Raw genomic sequence first — 20,693 nt, forward strand, 5'->3', positions numbered from 1 at the left:
CATTCCTCTTTAGAAATTTGTGATATTTTAGCAAAGTACAGTGCAGAACTGAGGAACATCTATACTGTAGCCTGAGACCATTAGTGAGGATGACTTGGATTAAAACCTTCCTCTCCCTGTTAAGCCAAGCAAAATCTAATCAGAAGGGCAGCTGAGCCTTTGCCCTACCACACTGCTTCTTATCTGTAAGAGCTGGCATTTGTTGGACCTGAACTGAAATGATTTGTCTGCTTAACCAGATGGCAGATGACAATTTCTGTAGTTCCTAAGCTTTTAAAACAAATAATTATCACAGCGTCAAGTCCCGTTGAAATGCTCAAGACTGCATCTCAAAAAAGAAAGAGGAAAGATTAGCACTACACAGCAGAGCATTTGCAGAAATACCATAAATAAACCCTGATGGCACCTGGAGGATGAAACAAAGTCAGCCTGGGAGAGACAGTGCTCCCCTCCTGACCACAAACTGCTGCTGTACCCTGGTGAGCCAAGTTCTGTTTGACACGCTTGGGCACAGACTAATCCAGAGATTCCCTGAAGCTGAGGAAGGGGACCCCTGGCACTACAAGAAACTGTCCACACCTGCTCCTAACCCTAGGATGCCTCCTAATCCATGGGGCTGGGGATGGTATTTACTCAAATTCTGACCCCTAAGGTGCAGACCTCAGGAAAACAGACGTGAGAACTCCAGCAGCTTCTCTTCCAAAGACTCTCCCCTGGTATTTTTACAATTCTGTATTTACCCAAACTGATTTCTGTATCCTTTTGTTGGACTTATTTGATTCCTCTTCTTTCTGCCTTTCCTCACCAAGCCCCAGGCAAACAACTGCTCTAATGGAACATGGATGCTGCTTGGAAAAGTTAAACCTTAGGTACCCTCCTTTATGAGCTTTCCCTTCCTTTCAATGCTGCTGTCACAAACATTGAAATTATTGTGGGCAGAACTTGATGTCTTTGCATACATTTAATTATTTGAAGAGATACCTCAATGTACAATCACAGAAAACATTGGATTATTGGAAAAAAATAATAATAATAAACAGCTTTGGCTTCACTTCTGAAATTCGGGTTTTTCCATGGAGGCTTTGCCATCTTCCCCTGGAGTCACTGGCTGTGACTGGAGTCAGGAGTTACCTCACTCAGGGTGAGCTCCCTGTCCCAGCAGCTCCAGCCTTACCTGCAATTTCCCTGGAGAGAGGACTTCTTACTCTCAGCTTGCAGAGGCAGTAGTAAGAATTGGGATTTGAAGCTGTTCCTGTTGACCTACAAGGGATGGAAGGGAGAGGAGACATCAGTGCTGCCCTTTCCCTGCCTTTCAGACAAGCAGAGAATTTCCTTGCACAGACAGGCTTTCTGACAAGGAAAATCACCAAACCCCTGTTCCCCAAGAAGGAGGCACTCAGGGAGCCCTCAGGTACCAAGGCCAGACCGTGCAGCTGCTTTGTCCAAAGGCTCCAGCTCAGGCATTGAATGAAAAAAAGGTGGCAAGAAATTCAATTCTGTGACTTGCGCACTTTGAGCAGTGATGGAAACTCAGGGAGGCTCTTTACCAATCCAGACAGGAGAACTCCTGGAGCAGGGCCACTGCAACAAGAATTTCACATGTAAATTATTAGTTAATGGGATGAGAAAAGCAAATTGACATTAGAGTGCTGTAGCAGCCCAACCCATCTCTATGATTCACAGATTCTTTACATCTCCTTCAAAGTACAGCTGATTCCTGAAAGAACTCAAGTAAGAAAAGGCTTCTGCCCATCAGATGGTGAATGAATGTGGTATAAAGTCATCTCAATCAAAGAGACACAATCTTAAAAAAAAAAAAAAATCAAAACAGCACATCCCTGATAAGGTAGAAACCATCAATTCCAAGAATTTCTAATTTGGTGAACAAATCAATGAGATGGTTTGTTCACCTCCATGATGAAAAATAATCTCCAGATAATTTTTTTCATGAGAGCAGATTCCTGCAGCCCTGTTGCTCTGACTACCTGTCAGCTGCACAATCTTCTTTCATATTTGATTGCTATGCTGCAACTCTTTGTCCTAAGATTTTCTGTGAAAAGAGGGAATCCCTTATTAGATTCCTATTCAGGTGAGTTCTCAATCACAACAGTAACAGCACATTTAGCTACCTGCCCTCATCCAAGACACAAGAGCTACTGCCCAGCCTCCTTCCACTTAATCCAGTTCCCCAAGCCTGAACTTTTACTATCACTGGAAGTAAAATTAGAGCTTTAATTTCATTTCACATATTTTTAGTTTTAAGATAGTATTTTCTACTTCCTCAGCTTTAAATGTACATTTGTGTTTTAAAGAATATAAGCTCTTGTGTCCCATTTTCCCATGCTTACTTCTGGATTTATAAAGAAAATTATTTTGCCGTTGGACTGCTTAAAAAAAAAGATACTTTAAAAAAATTCCACATTTATTTCTTTACCAATATTCTTGCAAACAAGTTTGCCATTTTCCAGTTGCCACCAGTCATTGCACTCTTGTGGTGCACGGTCTGTCCCGCTCACAAAGTGCCAAGGAATCACTGGAGAGGAACAGGGATGCACCAGGACCATGTCTGAACTGTGCTGTGTCAGCTACCAAATTGCAGTGTGGGATTTTCTGTTTTCCAGGGCAACTCTTGCCCTTACACAAAGTAACAGCAGGGGGAAGTAATGCCTCTGTCTAGAGTGATTCTTCTCCACTGGCTACAGAAATACAATGAACCCTTTGCCTCTTGTTTAATAATTATCACAGAAAACCCACTGGCTGTCAAGAGACAGGTTCAGGGTGCTAAAATAAATGTTGTGCCCAGGATCTGCAGATTTTTCTTCCCCTTCTACCTCAGCCAGACTGTTTATTCTAATCTACTCCCTTCACTCAGCTTACTATTCTACTTAGCACTGAATAGAATCAAGGTAAAAGTCTCATTTCTCTCAGCTGTGTGGGACAAAAATCTTAGAAAAGATTTTCTGCATTGACTGCAAGATTTACATCCCCAATGGCCCTCAAGTTCTGACCTGCCTGCCATGTCCTGGGCTGGAGCCCAGCTACCTTTTGCCCACAACCTCCCTGGTCCAAAAGATTCTAACTTCTCTCAAGATACTACATTGTTTAAGTAATTACTCCTTTACAGTTGTTAAGCTGACAGGATTTTCTGATTCTTTCAAATGAAAATTTAAACAAAGACTTGAATTTACCACAGCTGTAGTTTCCAAGTAAAAAGGTACAGCAGGCATCTGGGAAAACCTCACATGGAACAAGTGAAAAACAGATGCATTTTGGAAACTGAAAAAAAAAAAAATCTGAACTATTTTTTCCATTTACAATATTTCTTCATATGGAACTGCCCAGCAGTAAAATCAAGATTTCACTAAACAATCTACAAGTTTTGCAGATGCCTCTAACAGTGTAAAACACAGTCTTAATGCTGCAACATGAAGGGCTAGATCCAATTGCTAGATCCAGCAATACTGAGCAGGAGAGGAGGAAAAGCCAGTGGGAACTCTGGGAACCCCACTCCTTGACAAAAGACATCACAAAGCAGCAGTGAGTGCACACTGCTCCTGCAGCATGCACAAGTTTCAGGGACACAAAAGTTATGGAAACACATTCAAAAGGTTGATGATAGCCCAGGAACAGAGTTGGTTTTTTGAGACAGGGGTTGCTGAAACTGCAATTAATGTCAGGAAAGCACAGGCTGCCAAGGGGCTATTTTAGTATTTGGAGAGCAGCATAGGGCTGAGAAAGTGCAATCAACTTTAACTCAGCTGTTTTGCCAAAAATGACATTTGTTTTTGAAAAGGATAAGCCAAGCCAAAGGCAGAACGCAAGCTCATCTATAATCAATAAAAAAATCTCAAAATAGATTAACCAGGATTGCAAAATTAGGTTTGGGCAATAAAGACTCGATAATTAAAGAAACTACAACAAACTCTTATTGGAAAAATATTTTTGGCTGCGTTAGCCCAGGGGGGCCACAGCCCTGGGCAGAAAGCCAAGCTGGGCTGCCAACACTTGCTACAGCCCCACATCCTGCCTGGCTTCTGGATGCCCTCCCTGCTGGCATGTTCAACCCCATTTCCATCCCATCCCCAAAATTAACCCTCCCTGGGTTAATTTGCCCCAGCCCTGCACCAAGCACAATCCAAGAGTGCATTTCTGTGCCCAGCACCTGGAACAGCAGCAGCATTTCCAGTGGCATTCCCAGGTGTCAGCATCCCCTACAACTCACACAGTGCATGAGAAAACCACATCCGTGATTAGCAAACATCCTGGGGGCAATGCCTGCTGCAGAACAGACCTGAATCACAAAATGTATCCCAATGGTGAACAGAGATGCCAAAACCATTCTTCCAAGGAACATCTTGAAAAACAAAAAGTGGGAAAAGCCTCCAATGAGAAGTACAAGGCCGTGGCAGAGATCCATGAGACAACTGCCACCACAGGGCATGAAATCCTGTGGGTTTCCCTGAGGGAAATCCTCCCCACAGCCCTTCAGAAACCAACCCACAAACTGAGCCCTGCAGCACCTTTGTGGCAAACACAGAGCAGGACCCTTCAGCCACCACTTCTGTGCCTTGTCTCCTGCTTTTCTAATGTACCTCAGTGAACTGTCCAAAACCAACCTGTGGGATGCTCCTGCCAGGGAGGGCTCAGAGCCAGGCCCTGCTGGCTGCAGCAGCTGGCCCAGCACAGCCTTCCCTGCATCAGATTTGGGAGGGCAGGAGGAACATGTCCCAAGCGATGATGCTCCTGCCCCTCTGAGCATCTACATTTGCACCACTTTTGGTCATTAAGGAAAGGGCAAGGGGTGACAAACAGGGCAGCAAAGGGAACAAGAGACTTCTTGTACAGGAATTCATACCTAAACCTCATTCAGAAGGGAAACAGTGAGTCCATTCAGAGAAAAGCTACACTAGAATTTCTCTGCAAGAAGCTGAGAACACAAGGACTCTTGAAACACCTCATAACAAACATTCATTTATTGTTTATTTCCCCCATATGAATCAACCATCTCAGAAATTCCATCACACACAGGGCAGAAAAAGGTTATGTACAAGAGGGACATACATCCCCAAAATAAGATGCACAGATTTATCATGGAAACCAAGAGGGATGGGAGAGGACAAAACCAAAAAACAAGGACATTGCAGTCAGACTTTGACTTTCAGTTACACAAGAGATCTCTATCTCCATGTAAGTGGGGTTTTCAACTATTAAATAAATGGCATCTTAAAAATAGAATATTTGACAATTTCAACGCATGTATTATTATTTCTTTTAAATAAATATTGCGTGGAAATGATGCTGCTTTGCCACCATAGCTGCCTCCGTTCTTTCTGGGATTAAACAATCACCCCTGGTTTTCCTTGGATTAATGGTTTGCTTCTGAATGGCAAATGCTATTTCCCCCACTGCTACGTTTTGATTTCTGTTTTTATTTAATTTTTGTTTGTTTTTTTAAAGGCCTCAATCGGCCCAAGTGAAAATTATGAGCTTTCTTCCAAACCCTCTGCAGGCCTCTGACCTGGCTCAAGGTTGAAATATGATGGCTTTCCTTAAAATTTCCTATTATGTGAACAGTCTTTCCCTGTGTCCTGAAACAAAACCTAGCTTCCTGCTGTGGAGTGATGCTCCCACAGATTGCTTTTGAGCTGAGAGCCCCCAAAGAGCCCCCACATGCCTGTGACACAAACTGCCTGTGATGTTCTTCCCCTCAAAGCCCAGGGGAGTTGGTCCTGGGAATGGGAGCAGCCCTCACACAGCCACTCCTGCACAGCAGCAAGCAGCTCTGCTGGCAGCAGGGAGGGACATGGATGCACACAGCAGGGGAGTACCAGGACACCCCTGTCCCTGCTGCCCCTTATGCTTTCCCCTCACACTCGGCTACGGTTCCTGCAGGCTCCCACAGTGGTTTCCAAGTTCAATAAAGCTTTCATCTTCCCTCCTCCTCCTCCTCCTCAGCTGGTGATCCTAGAAATAGCTTTGTCTGAAGACAAAGTCCAAAGGTGGCATCGATCCACCAGCCTGGGATCGAGTTCCAAAGTGCACATCAGCCTCCAGGCTGGCTGCCCATCCCCACACTTCCTGAGAACAAAACAGTTAATGCTGAGCCCTTCTCCCACCCTGCTCTCTCTGAGCAGTCGCTGCTCCAGGGGGGAGGAGTGCAAGCAAAGCTTGATAGGTAAAATGGGGAGGGGGGACATGGATCTTCCTTCCACTTGTTAGGACAGCTCATCCCTGAAATGCTCTGAGGTTTTTAACAAAGTGAACGTAAAAGGCCAATCCCTTCAAGGTGCAGAAAGGCACAGCCATGATCCCAGTGGTCCTGCCCTGCCAGGGAAGGTGACAGGAGAGATCCCCTGTGCTTGGGACCAGCACACTCACATCATCTCTCCCAGAACCAAGAAGAGCCCAGGCTTCCCTGTGGCAGAGGCCACTTCTACAGAACCTACTCTTGGAAATGCAAACCTTTTGCTGATATTTATTCACTGTCCATTTTCATGAGTCTCAAACCCATGAGCAGGTATGTTACAAAGGGGGTACTTATGCACCTCTGCAGACCTGTTCCTCCCTAACCATGAAATTATGTGGGAAAGGGACCTGATTCTTTCTCATAAACACAATTATTTTGGGGTACCATCCTACTCTTCTCCAGTCCCAGGGGTCTGTGAGAGTGGGTGAGGGATGTGAGAGGGGACCAGTGGGCTAAGGCACACTATTGCGCATGAGGATGGCAGGATGCTGCTGTCACACCACAGGGAATCTCTGGGGAGAGAAGGGTGTCATCTCACTGAATACACAAATGCCATGGGTGCTGCCCTCACTGATACTGTGACAAGGAAAATAATGCTTGGAAACAGCTCATTATTCCCTTTCTTGTCCCCTTGACAGGTTTCTAAGTCACTGGGCCCATCCTGTTTCATGGCTGAGAGAACACAGGAGTTGTCTCCCACACAAAGACTCTACTTTGGTACAAATCCTGCTCTTAGATATTCATCAAGACCCTCAATGGTTTCAGGCAAATATCCAAATGCAAAATTTATCTTATGTTCCACATTCAGCCACTTAATCCCTCCTTAACCAGAAGCAATTCCTTCCCATGGAAGCTCTCAGAACAATGTCCAAGCAATCACAGTGAACCAGTGCAGCTTTCCACCCCCACCCACTGAAATGACAAAAAAATCAGCCCCCCAAAGAATCCTCATGGTGATATCTCTCAGCAAAGAGGCAGAGCTATTCCAAACACACCATGTAGTTTTGCCACCCCAGCTGTGTTTGGCTTGCAAGGCTCGAGCTGAGCCAGCCCCTCGGTAACACAGCTGGAGTGCCCGGGGCATGGATGACAGCGCAGCAAGGAGGACCAAAGCAGCGATGGCTTGAAAAGAACACTTGCAGCACTGAAGGCAGTGGCTTCCTCAGTTTTGTCAGCTGGCTGACAAAAGCAGGAGGGTGAGGCTGGAAAGCAGGCAGAGCAGATCCTTTTGCTGCTTTTCCTGTAACATAACGCTGTTGGGTGCTTGACGAGGCTGCTACTTGCTCTCTGAAGAACAAAGACACCAAAGATTGCATCTGTGCTTGCAAAAGCAACTCCTCTGGCATGTTGTCTGGGCACACAACTGCTGCAGACTGTGGGATGTTGCATAACCACCTCTGGAGGCAGATGATTTCCTTCTTGTCAGCATCATGTGCAATTATTGTCCTGCTGGTTATTTGTAAAAGAAATGTTTATAGACCATCAATACATCAGGCCATTCAGACAATTCATTGCACTTCATAGTTTTAAAGGAAGGTGCCATCCTCTGTCTCTTCTTTTTCAAGGTAGCAAAGTGCTACCCTAGAAAAACACAGTTCAAGGGTTTTCCAGTGTAGCCAGATAACTTCCAACTTTATTTAAAATATTTTCCCTTGCAGGTGCTTTGTATTGAACAATTAAAACAAAAATTAAACTGTTTCTGAGGCTTCAAAAGTGCAAAAAAACTTCAAGGTATTTAACCACCTGGAGAACCAGTTAAGGCATATTTGCTTCCAGTCTCAGCCACTGTAATCCCTGTCTGATGTAGTGTACCAGGTCTGTCAGGCTGCTGGTCAGTGCCAGAGCACTCGTCGCTCTGCTGAGTTCAGCAAAAAACTCTGGGGAAAAAGAAGAAAACATTTGGTTGGTTTCATACGCCAGGCACACCTGACAGGCGAGGAGTGACTGCAGCAGCACAGTCAGCTGGCCAGTCCTGCTAAACAGTGCAGTGCAGAGAGCCCAGCAGTGTCACAGGGCTGGGAAGGGTGACCAGCACAGCAGGCAGTGCAGGCAACAGGAAAACATTCACACACACTGAAACACCTCCTCATGTCCTCACTTTAAAGGACACAGAGACTCCGTGGTAGGGCAGCAAAAGTTTGGGTGTTTGCACCACAGTCCCTGCTTCAAGTTTCTCCCAAATTCTAAACAGAACAAATTTGAGTGTCTTCCTGAGCAACACCCAGAAGCACACACAGCTGTGGCCCCTTTCCTTCATCCATCCTCAAACCTTGGAGATATCTGGATTTCTCTATTTGTGCAGCTTGCCAGGCTATATACAGCTCTGGTTTGGATTGCTTTTAGCTGAGCATGTCAGGCAGATCTCACATTCCTCCCATCCCACCAGCAGCTCCAGGCATCCCACTCCTCCTCCTGCACAGGAGGTGGCTCTGGCAGCACACCTGACCCTGCTGTGAGGGGCTGGCAGGCTGCAAGCCCTGCTCTGGGCTGGCAATCATCTGTGCAGGTGACCACGAGCTGTGGGACATTCTCACACCTGCTCCTTTGCAGTCACCTTTCCAAGGCATTCCTGCATGACCTGCCTCCCACTAACACAGGCCCAATCCCTCACTCTTCAGCTCAACCATGTTGCTAAACAGCTTTTCAGAAACTGGCCATTCTCAGCTCTCCTTTCTGACATCCAAAGATTGAAGCTAGAGGCGGAAAAATTCTACTTGGCTGTGCAAGGAGCTCTTCAGAAGCAGAGTGCACAACACTTCCTGTCTAATACTTGCCAATGCAGAAGCAGGGAACACATTCCCTCTGATTTTCCTGCTTTTGTTTACAGAATCCATGCCCTCCATGGGGAATAGAAGGAATTCAAGCCCCTATCTGAGCAAACAGAAGATAACCTGATCTGTCAGCACAGCATCATGTGAAAGGAGAGGGACTTCACGTCCATGCCTGCAGCCTCAGCTTGTCCTTGCAGGGGGAGATCAGAGCACGAAGACAACCCTGTTACAGCCTCGTGATCCACAGTGCTGCTCTGAATTACAGTGAGGAGCTGGCACCTGGCAGGGGACCCTCCAGAGGGCACTTCAGCTCTGCACCAGTGACTTGGACAGCAGTTACAGCTCACTGCTTCCCAATAGCTCAGGACTCCTGCTTGTAAGATCCTGATAGCTAAAGGCTGCTGCTCTTTCTTCCTCTTCTTATGTCCTATGAATTGCATAAAAGAATCAAGGATGTGGCCTTTTTTGTTCATTTTGTGTTTTCACTCTGTACTTCTTTGTATATTACACTGATTATCACTAAGTTCCAGGTCTGAAATGCTTCCAACTGTCCTGAACAGTGACACCACCACCAAGCCTACATGAGTATTTACAGGTCTCTGCACAGATCCTCTCCCTACAGAGTATTTAGTACCCAGTCATCATCCCCCTACGTCAGGACCAGCCACCAGAGCACGTTTTGAATTTAGTCTTGACTGATGCAAGGCTGTGCTCAGGCTGCCCTCCCACACATTTTCCTCCATGACTCACTCCTCTGGCTTATTAGCACCATCCACTGCTCCTATGTGCCAGTCTTTTATCAGCCTTTTGAGGACAGAATCAAAAATGCCACACATGAACTGCTGCTGCAGGCACAGATTTGCTCAGAGGACAGCCAACAATCAGTTTTTTATTCAAAGGTGACTTGGAAAGCCTTTTGATTTTCAGCAACCGCCTCATTGGTGTGAGGATTTTTACAGCCTTCCAACAATCCAGCCAGGCACACATTGTGCTTATTTTCTTTTGCAAGTTTGCCAACAGGTCATGGCAATGCATCTCTTCACCCACACTAGCTCACAAAACTTTGTGTTGTATGGAAAATGACACTGCTGAGGCCATGTGGGATGACAAGGTCACAGGCTGGACTGCACCCACCCTGTGGCTTTTGTGTATTCACCACTGCTTGAACCAAATGACAATACAACATTTTAAACAACAAAACTGTAAAATAGAAAAGTTGCAGCAATTCTAGGAATTGCTGCTGGCAAATACTGGGCACATGCCCAGCAAGGACTCAAATTCAAGTGCTGCTCAGCTTCTCTGTTAGGCAGAAAAGCCAGCTTCGCCATTTTCCAAGACAAAATTACCTGGAAATTTAACAAAAACTAAAACACAAGGCTACAGGCCAAAATGTTACTTTTAAACCCACTCAGAAAAGCTCAGTGCCCCAAAGAGAAAGACAGAAAAAACCCAAACCCTTTATGGTTCTTGTGTTACCACCAAGCAAGTTGGCTGGTTTCCTGCACTCGACACCCTCATGCCTTAGCTCCTGGACATTTGAGGATGCCAAGAAAACCTTTTAATGGGAACACTCATCAATATATCACCATCAAGTATCTCTGCCAATATGCCCTGGCAGAGATATTCAACATATTTCACGCTTTGAACTTTAGGTATGGTGCTTGCTGCACTGAGTGTCAGGATTGAAGCAAATAGACACATAACCATGACACATGAGCCAGAAAAAACAAAGGGCAAAAACTTACCTTTATTCTTCCTGGCCAGTGCATCAGCCTTTTCCCAAATTTCATATGCATGGAGGATATAGGAGGTGATGTTGACATAGGAGGAGGTGACACTGGAGATATGACAGGAGACAGTGACAGTAGAGCCAGTGCTGTTGCCAACACTGCTGTGGCCAACGCCGTTGCTATCATTTGATCCTGGCTGAGAACTCACAGATCCAGCAGGAGAGGGTATTGGAGAAAGAGGAGAAGGCAAGCCTGTGCTTCTGCAGCAGAAAAGAAACACCATCATAAACATTCAGCTTCAGAGCTAAACATCTTTCCACAAGGCTGCCTCACGCCAGGAGCTATCCGGTGTCACCCAGGCCTGCAGCATGGAGTGGACTGCTGAAAAGTGAGATGTGTTCAGCTACAGCACAAGCAATTGTACCTCGAGGGCAAGACCAAGTTTTTGGAAGTGATTTAGAAAGACTCTACTCAACAAGAGAAAATGTGGGACCAGACACTGAAAAGGGCCACCCATCCATCTTCCAAAATCTATACCTGCTTGTGAAAGTCTTCACCAGATTACCCAAGTGCTTTCCCTAATGCCTTCCAAATCAGGCACACTGAAGCTCCCCTCCTGAGGAGGCTGGAGCTTTTGGCAGCTCCTTAGAGCAGCCAGGTCAGCCTACACACATTTATTTATAGACCCAGGGCAGATAAATGTGGTCAGCCGGCCGCTGTCCAGACACAGCCTGGCTCAGCACACCCCCACCACTTCAACCAACCTAATTTTAGTCACTGGTATGGCAGGGCTTCCACCACTGCTCTCAAGAGAACACTCACTTCTCAATGAACTATCCTGTGCAAGGTGGGCAAAAAAATGTAACTGGAATCAGCACCACTGTCAAAGTCCAAACAACCATCTCTCCACCACAAATTTTGAAAGATAAAAAAAAAAAATCTTCCATTTCCTCTCTGCCACATGAAATGACCACAGAAAACAGAAAAGCTCCTGCTCCTTGTCATTGAAACACAAAAAAAACACATGACAACAAATTTTTAAATCTTACCTTGCAACACCCGGAGAAGGTGCTTGTATTACTCTGAAATTACTCTGCAGCAAGGAATAAAAGTCTAGTTAGTTTTGGATTGTTCAGCTGACATCAGTAACAACCACAGCCATCCAGCTGGCAGCTTAGTGATACCCGTGCCCTACCTTGAAGTGGTCATTCAGGAGTCTGGAATACCTCATTGCAGTGTCCTTTTTGTAACCAAACATTGCCATGTGCAGAATGGACTGGCAGCGCATGCTGTGGACAGAAACACACCTGAGTGTCAGTGTTTGTGCCCAGCCCTCATCAGCCTTGAGGGATGGAGGCAGGCACACCTCAGCTCTACTGCAAGATCAGGAAAGCTCAAAATTTCTCCTCCTTCTGATCATGATCAAAAAAGACTTTGTGAAAAAAAAATCACAAGGGAAATAAAGAAACTCCAGGAAGGGCCTTCTCTGGTCTTTCATACAAACAGGTGTCCAGGCTCTCAAAGGTGCCAAAGGCTGAGTAAGTCCCCATCCAGAAGTACCTCATCCATGTTCAGCTACAGTTTCACTTACACAGCTCAAACATGGACAGCCAAATCACATTCTTTCACCTTAGGTGAAAGCCCTTATGTGCTCTCAAGTTACCAGAAGATCAAATTTTAAAGTCTGTGCCTTCTCCATGTGGTCCCTTGTGATCTCCCAGCTTACTTTAGAGATGTTTCAATTCATTCTGGTTTTTATACTGGTTTTTTTTTTCTGTTCCTTTATATTGTTTTTTTTTTCCTTGCATAACTCTAACTCCCATTTAACTCATCCTTCCCCCCGGAAGCAATGGACCTTTCCCTCAGTTCCAAAGCAGTGCACAACGGAACAGAAGCGCAGTTACTCACCGTAACACTGCAAAGATTTTTCCGTGTGAAGAGACTGAGGAGTCTGCAAATGGTTTCAAAGTCATGATGAATCTAGGGAAACAGAATAAAAGGACCTTGTCAGCCACCAGAGCACTCCGAAGCCCCACAGTTTATGAAAAAACAGTGCATGCCATTTTCTTTAAACCAGTTGGAAAGTGAGGAAACCTGCCCCAAGTCCTTAGTCCTAGCACAAGAAAATTTGTAAGGTCTTGAGCAGAGGACTGTGTGTCAAAATGCCCTCCCCTCCAAACATGCCAAACTGTCACCCTCTGAAAGCCACTTACTTGATGAGAACTATGGTGTCACTGAGTATGCTGTAAGCTGATTTTGGTTCCAGCACATCCGATTCCAAGGCAATCCCATATTCAATGAATAAAAGGGCAGCTTCCAAGTACTGAAAGGCCTTTCCAGTCTTGTCAGTCTATTGGGAAGAAAATTCTCACTTTTTTACTAAGACCAAACACACTTCTCTCAAGTATACTTGAACTCTCTTTTCTTCCTAGTTAGGCAGGATTTGAAGAAAGAAAAAGATTTCAGTCTGACCTCTGGGTGAAAATTAAAGGGTTCTCAGCAGAACACTTAATGTGATCCCAGTCTTCAGCTTTGTGGGCTCCATTTGTCTCTCTTTGCTCAATGGCTTCCTTGAGTAATTTATTATCTTTGCTTTTTTTTAGATATTGTTGTCTGATCTTGGAGGCTTGCCTCGCAGGGGATTTCCCACTGCAGCATTCCCTCACTTCATTTTCACAGGTAAACAGAAAGTAGCAAATGGACATTATCTGACTGAGAAAATTATCTGCCATAATTAGTAAAGCAATATGTTCCCTTGTGCACACTGTTAAACTGCACAGAGCAGAGAAAATCAGATCTGCCAAGGCCACTTCCAAGTCTCAGTCACCAGCAAATCAATGACTGCCTGACTTTTCAAACTGTCTTAAAACTAACTGTTCCATCTGTTTTCCAAGGAAGCTGCTATGGCTCTTAGCAAAGCCCTTGACAATGCCAGTTCTGAATCCCATTTTCTAGATGTGTTTGCATGCCAGAGAAACATCTGACTATCTGGCAAATAAAGACAGCCTCCCAACACATGACTGACCCACTCCATGTATGGAGTATGGAAGTCCTGGTAGCCAGTGAGCCTCACTCCCACCCACAAAGGTACCAGGGCTGAGAGCAGGAGCTGGTCAGCATTCCCAGCACAAGGTCAAGACTTACCATTGCATCAGCTTTGTGCTTCAGCCTCTGGGCCTGTTCAATGTAGTATTCCTTTGACTGTTGCCTAAATTGGGGACAGAGAGGAAAAACACATGAAAAAGGATAGGATAAATATCAGTTTTACTATCTTATCTAGAGGATGCTATGGGTTGATTGATTTCTTAAAAAATATATGTTGGAATAATATTGAAAATTTACATTTGGAAATAAAAAAATACCAAAGGTAGGGCTTCCATGGGAACAAGTTAAAGTCCTCATTTCCATGGAAAGACAGTAGTTATATCATCTATCATTCCTCAAGTACAGACCCATAAATAAATTTTAATTTAAACAAAGTAAATTTGGCAGCAACCACACACTTATCTGAGACCAAAACTTGTATTCAAGTTACTTGCTTACAGGAGAAAAGGTCCCTAATTTCCAGAGAAGCTTCCCTCAAACCAAAACTGTTGTAAAACTTTGCTTGTAAACCTTTACTTTGTCATGGGTGGCATGAGAAGGCAGTACAGGGCAGATCTCACACATCTCTCCCCTCTCTTTCCTCCCAAAGAAGTGCTCAGGAAAAAGCAGAACCCAGAGTGGTCTCATGGCCAGCCCTGCCTCATGCCTTCAGAAAGTAAAGATGAGGGGTGTCAAACAAAAACTTACTTTTCAAACTTGAGCAGAGGTCTCCTTGGCTTAGAGGTACCATTTGGCATAGAAGGCACTGGGAAAGGCTTTGTGACATCACCTACAGATCCCTGGAAAAGGACAGAGATAAAGCTTGTTAGAGAAATATGCCTAAACCAATTCCAAACCCTGGCTTTCCTAAATTTCAAGTGAAAATGTTTATCTGTCCCAAGCATAGTCTATTCTCCAGGCTCTCTTCCCCTTGCTTCTCACCTGACTGCTTGTCATGCCTAACACCATTCAAACTTCTCCCAAGCTCAGAGAAATTCAGCAGCAGGTTTCCTTGCACAATGACGAAGAGGGCAGTGAGGCTGCAAGCAGCACAGTTCTCATGTCCTCTAGCCAAGGCAGAATGATAAGATCTATTCACACTTATTTCCACCTTAACCACACAATTGCTGATTCCCCATTACTAACTACATGGAAAAGGAAAAAGCAAGCAGTTAGAGCCAGCTAATAGTGTCCACAGTCTGGCTTAACACACACAGAGCAACATCCCAGACCACACACCCAAGCCTCCAGTAAACAGCCACGTAACCAAATTTTGTAACCCAGAAATGCAAATAATCAGCTGCAAGGATCATGAAACATTTTGTAAACAAGCTATAAAAGCTTACACCTGGGTTGTAGTCAATGCCACAGGTTGCTTGTTTTCTTATTGTTAAGCAATCCTCTCTTTCTTTTTGTAAGCACACTTATTTTCACACCAATACCATCAGTGTTGTATAAGCAGTTGCCTGCAGTCTGAAATGGTAATTAGGATAAACATGACTGTCATGCCTTTGGAGCTTACAGAGTATGTTTCTTAAGAGAATCACATATCACCCATGTTGGGGGGAACATCCCACCACTTATCCTGGATACCTACTTTGATGCCCTTGGACAGTTCCGTATGATTTCCCTCCACTTTCCTGCGCTTGGCAAACGAGGGATCCTTGTGGTTGCTCTTGTTCTTGGCAGGGTTATCAATGGCAGGCAGCTCATCAGACTCATTTCTGGGTCTCTTTTGGGTCATCTTGGCTGACTTTGGGGCAGGTTGTGCAGCTGCAGCAGACATGGATGGCAGTGGTGGGAGCACATCTTTCTTCTGGCTTTCACATGAAGCTTTTGATGCTCTGGAAATGGGAAGCAAATTCATGAATACGGTGTACATACAATGTAGGGATTTTTAACAAACTTAGTTACATCGTGTGCCAATTCTGTTTAAACTCTTCTGGAAGTGGGAGATGACTTGTTAATACAAAGAATTCAACAAAAGTGAAACAAAACTTTAGGGGCTTCATTGTGCTTTAGACAGCAAATGTTCACCTACCACCAACATACAAGCAAGCTGCTTTACAAGTAGGAATAAGTCTCAGAACTTGTCCTCGGAGCTAACACTTGTAACCAGAACATCAGGACATCATTGTAAAAAAAGCATGCCTCCAATCCAGTGCCTTTTCACTCAGTGAGGGAGGTGATTACAGTGACTAAAATCCCTGGGACAAATCACCCAACAAGGCAAATGAACTGCAGCCTTGCCTGCCTCTCCCCCTTTTGGTAGATAGTATTTTCTGTGGTAAGAGATACTCACCCTGACACTTGATCGTGTATGTGCTTTGATAATATTAAGCTGATTCCTCCTTTAAGGCTTGCTAGATCAACTAGACAACACTCACAAAGTTGAGAGAGACTTAATATGCTATGCTTTTAAATGGCAGAGATTACCACATTTAGTAACATTAGATTTCTGATCATCTGAAGTTAGGATGAGCAGCCCTAAGTAGCACCAAATAGTTCTAAATTTCGTTTCACCACTGCTCATTTACATATTTTTATTCAGTTTCTCAAAGTTTCCAAGGAAACTCTGAGCAGGGAATCCCAGCTTGTGGACTGAAACATCAGAAGAGGAGGAAATGAAGTTTAACCAGTGAGGAGACTGAGGTGTGATGGCGCACATCCTGCCTCATTCTGCTGAGTGTGGGACAACCCTCTCCCCTCTTCCACCACACACTTTTCCCATGGTTTGGTCCCCACTCACATCACACATATGCTCTCAAGCTTCTCCACCTGGGCACAGCTGATGCTCCACAGAGCACAGAACCATCACCTGACCCACCCAAGTGCACTCTCTTCCCAAAAATGCATCCTATTCTTCCCAGTCCAAAAGCCAGAACATAACTAAAACAGGTGCTCATTTTCACTGAGAAAAAGAGAGGAATAAGCCCCAGAATTAAAGCTCTTGCATGACTACCACAGTTCAAATATCCCTTCACCCAACTAAATGGCAGTCCCAATTCCTCAGTGCTTCCAGAGTGCGTCGGTGTTTTCTCTTCAGAAAAGCAGTTTACTCCTATTGTCAGGACACAAACCTCAACACTACATACCAATCCAAGCCAACACCTCAAATTCAAGCCACAGGCAAGCAGGAATTGAATGCAGTAGCCCATGACTGAGGCATGAGTCTCCCCTCTCGGGAACACTGCCCAGTTGGAAACATGCTCTTGGAAGCAGTCACTGGAGCAAAGGGCTAGCCAGAATGCTGGCAGTGCTCTGCTATGCAAATGACAGGGCAAGCTCCAGCAGAGCTACCAGAAGCACTGCAAATGCTACACTAGGAAAAAAAAAGAGGAATTCTGGTCACAAAGGCCACCTGAAATTGCAGACAGTCAGGACTCAAAAGGCACATTGGTTTTGTCCACTGGGTCACTTAGGAAAACAAGGCAAAGACAAGAGGATGACTTTAGTGGAGAAGGGAAATGCTCACTGCCCTTACCCACCCACACCTACAGAGCTGCTTTCTGGACTGGTTGCTTCCAGGATGCAAAGGCAAATCTGCTGTAGATCAGGTTTCAGAAGGAAAATTGTGTTAGAAGCAAACTCATGAGTATAAGGATAGGAGATATAGTTCCTTGATCTTAGCTGTTTAGAAAGATTTGGATTTATACATCCTTCTGCCATTCCACCACTGTATACTCACTTCAATTTACTGGAGTCTTTGTTAGCTGAAGACTGCAATAATTTGGGTTTTTTTTCAGATTTCATTTTCTTCCTATCAGTCTCCTCCTTCTCTCCCCTCTAATAGGAAGGAAAAAAAAAGGAAACATAAAATCACTTAGGTTTTCAAAGTTCACATAAAATACAGACCAACACAGCTAAGTTTGATTGAGTCTGGTTAAAAAAAAGAAGAAAAGATACCTTATTGAAACCAAAAAATTGCAGACCCACAGCACAGAAGATACAGATTGCAAGCTCACTGACAGGTAATCTAAAATTTTGCTTGGATAGATTAATTGCTTTGCAGTGGCAGGGGATGGGACTGCTAAACCTGTTGCTACTAACAATAATCAAAAGCAAGGCACTTTCATGTGAGATACTCCACACAGGTACTCCAGATGTGCAGAGGGTTTGGTTTTTATCACCAAGATGCTGATACAGGTGAAATTTTAAAGCACCAGTAACGTGGGGACCCCAGAGCTGATGCAGCACTGCAGGGGGGCTGTCACCAGAGAGGAGCAGAGGGGCACAATCCCCTTCCTCAGCCTCCTGATCACACATCTTTGGATGCAGCCCAGGCATGTTTGGCTTTCTGGGCTGCAAGCACACACTGCTGGGTCGTGTCCAGCCTCCCATCCAGCGGAGCCTCCCGCTCCTTCTCCGCCAGCGTGCTCCCAGTGAGTTCTCCTCCCAGCCTGTCCTCATGCCTGGGACACAGCCAGCTTTGTGCCACTCACAGGGGTGTGCTGTGACACAGAGTCTGTCTGGCAGGGTGCTCAGGACAAGGCTCCAGCACTGAGATCACATCCCTGCACTGTGCTCCAGGTTACCTGACCCAGCTGGGTGCTGTGAGACCTGAGCCCCCGAGGGTACTGATGCACTGACAGAGCTGACAGCGAGGCCCTCAGGGGGTTTCCCTGCAGTCAGGCACTGAGATTGCAAGAGAAGACATGTCTAACCTCAAATAGCTCCTCTCCTCTGTCTCTTAGACAGACTGACTGCCTGTTTCCCTTTGTCCCATTGCTCTGCAAGAGCAGAAATTTCTGAGCTCTCTCAAGTTTCTTCATGATTTTCCTGCTCTTCTCAATTCTCCCTCACACCTACAGGAAATTCATAAAATGGCAAAAGTAAATTAAACCTAAACCAAGATTACCCAGTCACCTGCTCTGTGAGGACCAATAAGGGACCCAGGGACTGAAATACCCAAAGGGAATACCCATTCCCCACAGGGTCTGCAGCCAACTCTTTGTGCAGCTGACCCAGCTGGCTGGAGGTATATTCATAGTCTCCTTTGGAAGTCAGCTTTTCAAAAAACACTTGTGAGCAACAATCGCCTCAGTTAAATAAAGGGCTGTCTTGTAATTCAAGGGAAAGCCACTGTTACAACTGGTTTTATTGTCTGAGAAAACCAAGATTTCAGGAAAACAGAGCAAAAATATATTCTAAAATACTAAAAGGTGTTAGACAGCTTACAGGGCTTTTCATTTGCTCAGGAAGGGATTTGTGACCAACAAGAAACATCTGCAGACAGTTTTGATTCCCATTCCCCTTGATAATAGCTTTACAGAAGGATAATGGCTCTACTTCCAACCTATGAAGTGGGAAGTCCACATAGGCCTTTCAAACATCACATCAGTCCTTGTACAAACCCAGCTCCCACTCCATCTCTCACCTTCTTTGCAAGGGACTCCTCAGGAGTGTCCGTGGCTTTCCTCTTCAAGTCCTGCTTCCTCACATCAGGAAGGTCCTTGGTCTCTGCTTTCCTCTGGTGCCTGTTTTTCCTGGAGGGCTGAGGGACTTTTTCCAGGTGACAGAGATCTATTTTCACCACGAGGTGCTCACGGCTTGGGGGATCCCTCACTGGTGAGAGCAACTTCTCCCCGAGAGGCAAGGGCAATTTCTCCTGGTGCAAATCCTGAGGCCTGTGCCTGCTGGTCCTGACTGGGGCTGTGCCCTGAGGAAGGGGACTGAGAGCATCACATGCCTGGGCATCTCCCATGAGCCTGGGCTCCAAGAAAGGTTTGGCCTTGGCCTGGTGGGAGCCCTTGTCCTTTTTTTTCTCAGAGGGCTCTTGAAGTCCTGGTTTCAGGTCTTTTCTGTCATTGGATTTTGTCTTCACTGTTTTTTTGACTTTTGGCTTGTCCCTGAAAGACTGGTCTGTGAGCTCCAAAGGACCAGGCTCACTCTCCACCTTCAGGCCCCTCCTGGGCCCCTCGTGCACCAGGGGCTTGCTGGGCCCTTTGATCCCCACGGTCTGCCTGGGCGAGGGCTCCTGGGCGCGCGCAGGAGCCTTCTGGCAGCTGCCTTTGGTCGGAAGAGGAGCCTCCTGAGGAGCCCTGGCCACTGGGCTCTTGTGAGGAGGCTCCCTCAGCTCAGTGTGCTGCTGGCAGGAATTGCTGCTGCTGCCCTGCTGCTGCCCCTTGCCCTCCTCACGCCCATCCCCTCGGGCAGTGTCACTGGGGCTCTCTGCTGGCACTGCTGCTGGGTTCACCTTGGTCAGCCAGTTGTCCAGCTGCCACTTATTAGAAGTTGGTGGCTCGGGCTGTAGACAAAAAGAGAAAGGGAGGATTCAAACCTGATGCCTTTATGGGCTGTTTCCATCCTAGCACAGCTTACCAGAGCCCTAAGACTGTCGCCTAGAGGCCTCAAAGTGTTTGCTTTTGCATGTGAAGAACTAACTATAAACAAACAGGCCATGTGCACTAACTTACTCCAGAGTATCATGGATGAACAGTTGGCTGAATAAAAAAAAGGACAGAAAGGTCAATGGCAAGTAGCTAGGACTTCATCAGTATTTTCAGGACAAACCAGGCAGAATTTAGTAAAAGATGAGAAGCATAACATCTTCCTTCAAAGACACCATATCGCAGTGGGCAAAGTCTGTAACTCAGCTGCTGGAGGGCAAAAAGTATTAGAGTGAGATGGAAAGATAGGCAGTCTCAAAGCTTGTTTTTGACTTCTCCCTGTTCATGCACTTCTAAGGTGAAAAGAAAGAGAGCTACAGCTGAGGGGAGGAAAAATAAATTACAAGGGGCTTTGTAAGAGGACCTCAAACTGCCAGTGGATTGTTTTGCATCAACTGTGGTCTGCAGACACATGCAGCCATGTACTTCCCAGTCACCTGAGAATGCTTTGCAAGCTGGAAGAACTGTTTAA

General features: G+C 45.5%; 1 protein-coding gene across 2 annotated transcripts in view; it reads right to left on the reverse strand.

The window, feature by feature from the left end:
* Positions 1-4,958: 4,958 nt before the first annotated feature.
* Positions 4,959-20,693, reverse strand: part of AFF1 (ALF transcription elongation factor 1) — a 67,338-nt gene continuing 51,603 nt past the window's right edge. For both annotated transcript variants that reach the window (XM_036382021.2, XM_036382020.2), the window contains exons 11-21: positions 19,210-20,079; positions 17,521-17,618; positions 15,430-15,676; positions 14,541-14,632; positions 13,893-13,956; positions 12,962-13,098; positions 12,657-12,728; positions 11,944-12,037; positions 11,798-11,841; positions 10,764-11,008; positions 4,959-8,124 (exon numbers count right to left, since the gene is read on the reverse strand). In XM_036382021.2, the coding sequence (XP_036237914.1) occupies positions 8,003-8,124; positions 10,764-11,008; positions 11,798-11,841; positions 11,944-12,037; positions 12,657-12,728; positions 12,962-13,098; positions 13,893-13,956; positions 14,541-14,632; positions 15,430-15,676; positions 17,521-17,618; positions 19,210-20,079 (2,085 nt within the window). In that variant the 3' untranslated portion in view covers positions 4,959-8,002. The remainder of the gene's footprint in view (positions 8,125-10,763; positions 11,009-11,797; positions 11,842-11,943; positions 12,038-12,656; positions 12,729-12,961; positions 13,099-13,892; positions 13,957-14,540; positions 14,633-15,429; positions 15,677-17,520; positions 17,619-19,209; positions 20,080-20,693) is intronic.

The sequence above is a fragment of the Molothrus ater genome, chromosome 4 (genome assembly GCF_012460135.2).
Source record: "Molothrus ater isolate BHLD 08-10-18 breed brown headed cowbird chromosome 4, BPBGC_Mater_1.1, whole genome shotgun sequence".
NCBI classification, from domain to species: Eukaryota; Metazoa; Chordata; class Aves; order Passeriformes; family Icteridae; genus Molothrus; species Molothrus ater.